General features: G+C 35.9%; 1 protein-coding gene across 1 annotated transcript in view; it reads right to left on the minus strand.

Moving 5' to 3' along the window:
• Positions 1 to 2,058: 2,058 nt before the first annotated feature.
• The window catches only part of AGA (aspartylglucosaminidase), a 12,367-nt gene continuing 5,546 nt past the window's right edge, over positions 2,059 to 8,879 (minus strand). Inside the window, exons 4-8 of the mRNA XM_008578686.1 lie at positions 8,054 to 8,242; positions 6,934 to 7,009; positions 5,591 to 5,698; positions 4,510 to 4,643; positions 2,059 to 3,105 (exon numbers count right to left, since the gene is read on the minus strand). Coding sequence (XP_008576908.1) covers positions 3,005 to 3,105; positions 4,510 to 4,643; positions 5,591 to 5,698; positions 6,934 to 7,009; positions 8,054 to 8,242 — 608 coding nt within the window. The 3' untranslated portion in view covers positions 2,059 to 3,004. The remainder of the gene's footprint in view (positions 3,106 to 4,509; positions 4,644 to 5,590; positions 5,699 to 6,933; positions 7,010 to 8,053; positions 8,243 to 8,879) is intronic.

The following is an 8,879-nucleotide window of genomic DNA, read 5'->3' on the forward strand; positions in this document are numbered from 1 at the left end:
CAACACCGAGGGTTGCGATCCCGTTGCCAGTCCCGGTCCGGTACGGGCGCGACACTGAGGGTTGTGATCCGTTGCCGGTCACGAAAAAAGACAAAAAGGAAAAAAATAAAATAAAATAAAACACTTGAGTGAAGTTCACTGGAAGCCTCTGGGGTAATAATCAAGATTCTGATATTGCTGATACATAAATAACTTCCTTTTTCTAAAAGTTGCTGTTTAACTGAGTGAAGATAATGCTCAAATTTAAGCCCACTGAACTCCAAGGCTATGCTAGTAATGTTGTATGAGATGAAAGATACTCTGGAAATGGGAGAGAGAAGAGACAACATGCATGTTCTCAGAATGACTTAGAAAAGTTGCTTAATCTATACATATGCTTAGGACATTCTAATTTCGCCAAAGTAGGCAAGTAATAGATCATTTTTCTATAGGGTCAAAGGAAAAAAAACTTGGCAGAAAGAGGAAGAAAGCTCTGTGACCACCTCTTACCTTTACCCTCCACTATGAAATCTGTGCGATACAACCAGTATACATGTGAAGTACACCACCCACTATCCTCATGAAAAATTAGATCATGATTAGATTTCCTAAGGTTCCCTTCCCAGGTTACTTTCTTGCTTTTTCCAGTTTTTGGTAGAATATTTATTTCTAAATTCAACTTATTTATGAATGGCTCACAATCCCTTTACCAACTGTGCTATTTCACTAGTTTCCTCCATGTCTTCCCTACAACCAGAGAACACTGATATCAAAACATCACCAAAGAAGTGAGTTCCTTCTGTACACATCAGCAGGGATAAAAAAAATTCCATTTTTTCAAAAGAAAGGACAACTTATTTGCAATACTTAATTAAATATTATATTCAAATCTAGAACTGTAAACTGTATTTCCAAAGCTAATTCCATCTCTTTCTACTTTAGATATACAGGGAAATTAATTCTATCAAGAAAAATGTGTTAGAGGGTAAATACCTTCTGAAAATACGTGGGTTGTTTTTGTCAGATAAACTATTAAGTTGCTGGGGAGTGACAGTCCGTGAATACTTTCAACTTCTTTCTCCTTTTTCTGGTGGTAAATAACTGCCTAACTTATTAACAGATAGCACATATTCAAAACAGGATTATCATTTTAAAATAAATATACTGCAAGTTTAAATCTGGTTTCTTTCCCTTGTTCCAAATTCTCCTTTTCCTGGTGGTAAATAACTGCCTAACTTATTAACAGATAGCACATATTCAAAACGGGATTATCATTTTAAAATAAATATACTGCAAGTTTAAATCTGGTTTCTTTCCCTTGTTCCAAGGTCCAGTATCATATTTAAGCAAATTGGCATACCTCATGGGAACCCTCAAAAGTAAGATTTCCTCTTTTGTTCTGTGAGTGTGAAACTGTTGGGTTGTTTCCGTTTTAGCTTCCAGGCTACCATGAGCAGTTGCGAATTCCAGATTTGAAGTCCTGCTGTGGATTGATTGAATTGTGTCCTCCAAAGTTACAGGTATTGGAAACTTGCCCCCCCCCCACTGTAACTGTTGAGGGTGGGACATTCTATTATGGTAATTGAAAGGAGGGGCCTTGAAGAGGTGATTAGATCATAACACCATGCCAAAGTGAACGGATTAATAATGGTGGTCAGGGGCATGGTTCTGAGTTTCTCTCTCTCTCTGCTCTGCCATTTTATGTCATGTGAGACCACTGCACTGCTGTAAAGCCACCACCAAAGAAAACCCTTACCAGATGTGTTCCCCGGACTTTGAATTTCCTAGCCTCTGAAACTGTAAGCAATAAATATTGTTTTCTTCTATATTTCCCAGTTCTGCGTATTTTGTTATAAGCAACAGAAACAGAGTAATACAGGTCCTCATTTGCAGAGAATCTGATTTAGTGGGACAGAATAGAGGGTGATCTTAAAGAGGTTCCCTAGACAATTCTGATACATAGCCAGGTCTGAGAACAAGTGATTTATACCATTCTGAAAACTATAGCTTTCTACCCTAAATTATAAAGAACATTAAACATTAAGATGAGTGTAGAAAAAACAGACAGAAATACTAAAGTTTGTGGATAATACTGTACATGAAGATTTATTAATAACTCCTGATTTAAAAGACAATAATTTTGAAAGAAAAGATGATGCTGAGGAAGCATACACACAACTTCTGCATAGCTGTCAGTCAGAGACAGTTAATTCAGAAGTTAGGATACCAAGCTAGACAACACATTTATTGACTTAGTGCTGATCTGCAACTCTGCACAAGAGATTAGTGAAATCAAGGTATCGATCAAGTTCTCCAAATCATTTTCAAAAGAAATGATCAATACTATATATTAGTAGCTGAAGGTCAGATATTTTTGTGGTTTAAGAACCTTCACACATTGAGAGCTTCATTGGAGCGAAAAAGCAAAGAAAATCAACACAATTGCTCATCAGAAGATTGCCCATATTTTCTAATACGTGCAAAACAAAAAGCATTTACATTATTAATAGCATTCTTCCCTCTTCAAGTTACTAGGGAATACTAGGTAAAACTCATAATCAGAGGTAAGAGACGTATCACTGTAACATGAAATTCAATCAGGACTAATCATGCTGAGACTCACTGTTACATTTTTGTCTAAAAAACTTGTACACTCTAATTATTTTAAGTATCCAAATATAAATGATTTCTTTTGGCTCTAATATATCACTGTGGAAATAATCCCCCAAGTAGCTATTTCCTGCAACATCAATCATAAACCCAAATATCACTTAAAATCTAAATATATACAAAACACACACATATACATATTCATTTTCAGGAGATATACAAAGTTTAAATAAAAATAGATATAAAAAAAATTTCAGATACAGAAAGTGAAAGTGCCACTTCAGCATAAATTTATTTTTGTGCTTGATTTTACATAAAGACCTTAGAATACACAAGGAACACCACACGATGATAGTTAAGTAACCTTTTCAGCCTTTGTTTCCTTCTTTAAATAGATGTTGGTTGAAAGGATGGATTAGATGCAGTCTACTTTCTCCTCAGTTGGCTGATTTCTTAAAGAATTATAAACCATGAAACTAAACTGAGTAAATGTTGGAAGTTTATTACAAGCAGCACCTGGGGCCAAAAAAGAGAAAGTTGTTTGGTTAAATATAGGATGCACATATTTACAACCAATACACGTGTTGCTGATTTGGTTTGATACTGGCTACTGTACACCTCATGTCCAGCTAAGCCACACAGAAGTGTACTAGTGTCGTTTCCTTCGTACTGAATAGTTAACAGTGCATGAGAGGAAAGAAAGAGATAAGGGTGTAAGCCATCTCTTTAAACTTCAGAAAACAGGCTGAGTTTCTGTTCTACACACATACCACCACCACCACTTTTATTTTACTGTTTTCAAATCCTTTTCTTAGAAAAATTTATTCAGACGCATCCCCCAAATTTTATTTCATTAGCCACTAGATCATTCCCATCATTCATCCATAATCCTCCAAACCACCCCACGATTTCTCCCTATTCTTTTCTATGCTTCTATTCTTATCAAAAGTAAGAAGATTTATTTGTCAAAATACTCTGAAAATCAAGTTCATCTTCTGCTCAAACATCTGGGGTGAGGGGTTCCCCTTCTACTGTCATTACATTAAATATAAGAAACTATTCATCTACAATTACATGATTATCATTTTTCCATCCTGTTAGATATAACTTTGAACTTTCTAAGGTTTACTTCTTAAGAGAGAATAAATGAAACAAACTTATTTTATACATAAAGCCTTTCCCCTCCCATAACTTTTATCAACTTTTATATTTTAGTACTTAAAAGAATAAGGAATTTCTCAAACAAGTTTTTCAAACACACAACTGTGGGAAGTAAAAGATCAAAGAACTATAATAAGCAGTCTAACCTTATAAGTCATATTGATCAGTAAGCTGTATATCTTCCCATCTGAAAATTCACAAATGAGAATCAGCAGTGGTTTATCTTAAAATGCTTTGAAACTGTGACAGGCTCATATGGAAAGTAAATGAAGCAAAAGACATGCTCCAAACACATAGCAAAAATAATTCTGCTAACTTCTTTCATTTACTGATTAGTAATACATTTTGTTCTTTGGAGCCCCAAGAAGATCTAAATGGCTGAGACATTTAAATAATGAATAGAAAAGTAGTAGGGAGGATAATTTATCCCTAACCTACTTAGTAAAAGCATCTGACTAGATTGCCCCATCTCAACATGTACTGGAGCTAAGCTAAACTTTGTTTAGGACAGATGTGAAAGATAAAAACTAACGGCCAAAGACTGGATTATAACTACCAGAAGTCAACCACAGGAGGGTTTTAGGTATATTTTTAACACTGTGGGTCTTGACAGATCATCAGTGAACATTTACCTAGTGCTTACTATGTCCAGTCCCTTTTTCTATTGAATACAGTATACTGTATGCTGTAATATTTAAAAGTATATTTTTTATAAACATTTGCGAGTTCACATGAGTACAAAATCCAAATACAACTTACCATAACTTCCGGTCACATTGGCACAGATAACAGCCCCAAAGAATTTTGGAAAATGCTTCTGAATTCTTGCAATCACTTTTTGGCAAGCTATAGTTGGATCTTCTCCTTTCCTCATATATTCTACAGCTTGATAGCTGATTTAAAGAGAGGTGAAACTTTAGTATTGTAGAATAAATACTAAGAAATGGGTTACTTAAAGTTAGAAATTTTTTTTTTTTTTTTTGTCTTTTTCCGTGTCCAGCAATGGATCGCAACCCTCAGTGTTGCCCCCGTACCGGACCGGGGACCGGCAACGGGATTGCAACCCTCGGTGTTGCTCCCGCGCCTCGCTCAGCCAGTGAGCGGGAACCGGTCTGTATGTGAGATCCGAACCCTCGGGCGGGAGCTCCGCCGCGCTTCCCAAGCGGCGCACTATCCAGTGCGCCACTGGGCCGGCCCCTAAAGTTAGAAATTTTAAACCAGCAAAATGGTCACATTTGATAGAATACATATAAAAGAACAAGAGTCCGTAACTCCTATTAAAACATCAACATCAAAGCAAGTAAACCTTGATACAATATCTATCTTTTCAACTAATCCACCTATTAATTTCAGATAAGGACTATTATTTTGGCTTTGGCTGAAAAAGTGTTACTTAATAATAACAGCCAGAAGTAATAGAGAATAGAAGTTATATTTATATGAGAAAAGGAGCTGCAATCAAAGGGGAAAATACTATGCCTGTGCAAAACATTTAGCTGTAGTAATTAATTGTAACCAATAGCTGCACTTTCTACTTTTATCTTAAATTATTACAATTTCTTTACTCAGTAGCCTTACATAACTTATTTAAATAGATCATAAGTATTCTCATCTGTGAAGTAGGGTGAGAAATACTATTCTAATTCACAGGACTATGACTGCTTAATTTGAATGATTATCATTAACAAAATGATAGGTAAAAAGTTCGTATGCAGTGTTTCTAAAAAAGCTCTTGGGCACACAAATTCAGATTATGTGGTACAAATAATTATTTTCTATTTTGACAGAGAAAATATCTTCTCTAAAGATCTCTGAAACTCACAAATGTGAAAAGTCATACCTTGGTAGAAAGCGCATCAGTGTATCACCATCCCCAGTGGCTGCAGCTGCACCTGCAGTATCATCAGCATAGGCCCCAGCTCCAGGTATCGGTGAATCTCCTATACGACTTTGTGAGGGTACAGCAAAATAAATTTGGACAGGAAATCAAGACTAAACTAAATTATGTTATGAGCTGTTTCAAAAGTAGGGGATATTTCTACTTCCTCACTGATCATTGTTTTAAGTAAATTCTTCATCAGAATACAGAGGAAACATTTTTATTTTAACTTAGGTTTTCATGAACCTTACATTAATTATGTAAAAATTTATCATAGGTACAGTGTAAAAAAGTCAAACTCATGGAAACAGATTAAAATGGTAATTACCAGAGGATGGGGGGTGGAGAGATTGGGGAGATGTGGGTCAAAGGACAGAATATTTCAGTTAGGAGGAAAAAGTTCAAGATATGGTGACTACAGTTAATAATAATGTATTATATATTTGAAAATTGCTAAGAGAATGGATTTTAAGTGTTCTCACAATGAAAAAAAGTATATAAGATAATACATGTTAAATAGCTTGATTTAGCCATTCCATATGTGTATATCAAGACACCATGCTATATATCATAAATATTATTTTTGTCAATTAAAATATAAATTAATTTTTAAAAATGTGTTATCAGCCAGTTATATACCAAGATGGCACAGATTCACGGTGACTATTCTATTATTACCACCCTACATCATCTAATTTCTGGATCATCAGAATAGGTTCAAAACTGGTTTCCCTTACCTATAATGTATTCCTACTTCCTACGTAATATGCCAACTTTTACCAAAGTTCTCCCTTATGATAAACCTTCTATGCCCTTTTATTAGTTCAAAATAAAACCCAGAACCCCTTAGACTGACTCAAGTCCCCTTGAAACCTAGCTCTGGTCTTCCCGCTCACTCTTACCTTCAGTCCGCACATCTTGCCCCACCCCCACCCTCACATGATGTGCAGTTTCTTTTCCAGTCAGCGGCAGTCCGGAACCTAAAGTGTGCACTACTTTGTGTCTGCTACAGCCTTTGCCTGGATGTTCCCCCTCCCTTCCACGGACTCAGGGCTCAGCTCCTAGCATCGCTTTACTGGCTTTCCTAACTACCCCAGCTTAAACAGATCACTCTGCCATGCCTGAACTCTACAGCCCTGGCTATGACTCCTCCTTTGGCACTCAGCAGAGGGTCAGATACATTTACTTATCTCAGCTGTGAGGCCACAGATGTGCTTTGCATTTTGCATCCCCCACAGCACCCAGCACATATTGCTTTACACTCAATATATATTTGAGAGATCTGTTCTTTTGGAAACACTAACCCAGGTATTTTGAATTTTAAACCATTTGTAGATGTACCAGCAGCAGTTTGTCCCATCTTGTGGATTACAACCATGCCTAGAAGTTAAAAAAAAAAATCATTTTAGGTACCTAAAGTTTACCTCAATATAATCAAATAATTGAGCAGTTGGTAACTGCTATGGCCTGAATGTTTGTGTCCCCACCAAATTCATATGTTGAAACCCTAATCTACAAGGTGATGGTATTAGGAGGTGGACCTTTGGGAGGTGATTAGGCCATGAGGGTGGAAACCTCATGAATGGGATTAGTGACTTTATATAAGAGAGCCCACAGAGCTAGGTAGCCCCTTCTGCCACGTGAGGACACAGTGAGAAGGAGCCATCTATAAGCCAGGAAACAGACCCTAACCAGACACCAAATCTGCCAGTGCCTTGATCTTGGACTTCCCAGACTCCACAACTGTGAGAAATAAATTTCTGTTGTTTCCACCCATTCTATGGCATTTTGTTATAATAGCCTACTTAAGAAAGTAAAATAAATACACTCTTTCATTAACTTCAGGTAGAAAAAAACAGGAAGCTTGGGAATACTAAAAATTATACCAGTGGTATAATTTGTGCTTTTGATTGACCTAGTTTCGTAGCATCATTTGGCAGACATCCCATATTCTCACTCGTCAAATCATTCAGTTACTTTTCAATACCTTTTCAAGGTAATTCCAAAGAAAATTACTGATGCAGACTAATGAAAATTTTCAACAGTACAGCTTGGAAAATATTATTTAAGGTCAATTGAGTATGGCAAAAAACATTAAATTATCAAAGAACTAAATATCAGATAAAGATTTTAAAATCCCCTTGTGAACAGTCATTAGATGTTAGAGGTCCTGCATAAGTAATTTACCAAATTGTGTACAGATGCTAAGATTTACACACACACACACGCGCGCGCACACACACACATATATATAGAGAGAGAGATACATAAACACACACACAGAAGGAGAAAAAGAGAGGCACATTTACTTGGCAGTTAAAACAATCAAAATGAACTTCTGGTACATGAAAAAGAATGAAGAGGAGCTACAGGAAGGTAATTAACTAAACTTTAACCATGAAAATGATATAAAAGGCAAATTACCAATAGTATCATGACCACGGTCATCTCTAATCTCTTTACAGATAGGATCATCCTGCTTTAGGATACTGGGTGGTTTGTAGGGTCCACAGTATTTTGAAGCATCTGGTATAACGTTCTGTAAACAAGATTTATGTTTTATTTTTTCAGGAAAGGTGTTTTTAGAGATTGGCAAGTAGTTACATACAATCACTAAACATTAGCAAGAAACCAAAAAGACATCTGGTAACTTAAAGAATTAAAAGCTAAAGATTAGCTAAATCTTATGTGAAAACAGGTGAATATAATATTTTACTAAATACCATTCTAGTCTCAGAATTACAAAATATGGTTAGATATCTATAATGTATGGAACAGGTCCCTGATTTTTTCTTTATATGTGTAAAATTCTCAGCACAATGGTAGATATAAAGATTTTTTTATTAGAAATCCTCAAAGGAATTAGGTACACAATTTGACCTTTAAATTTCAGAATTTGTTCCCTGGCACAGGAACAGTTCTGAGATTTAAAGTAAAATCTGCTTTAAAATCTTTTAAATTCCCTTATAAACCGTAAAGGCTCAAGAATATAATCCAAACTCATAAATTTAGGTTGTGTACATAGATTGGGAATAAGGCAAGAAACCTACTGCTCATGCCTTCTACATTAGTGCACCAGGTGCTTCCTGAACCTAGTTTTATGAGTAGCATCTTTCAAGTGCTAATCCCAGAAGACTCTTCGGTTACTCAAAGGTAATTAGGATTTAAGGAAGAAACAGATGAGAAACTAAGATACCCCACAGAAGGACCCTGTATGGCAAAGGCAAACTGATTTATGCTAAAAGTACCA

Source organism: Galeopterus variegatus, unplaced genomic scaffold (assembly GCF_000696425.1).
Source record: "Galeopterus variegatus unplaced genomic scaffold, G_variegatus-3.0.2 Scaffold1743, whole genome shotgun sequence".
Classification (NCBI taxonomy): Eukaryota; Metazoa; Chordata; class Mammalia; order Dermoptera; family Cynocephalidae; genus Galeopterus; species Galeopterus variegatus.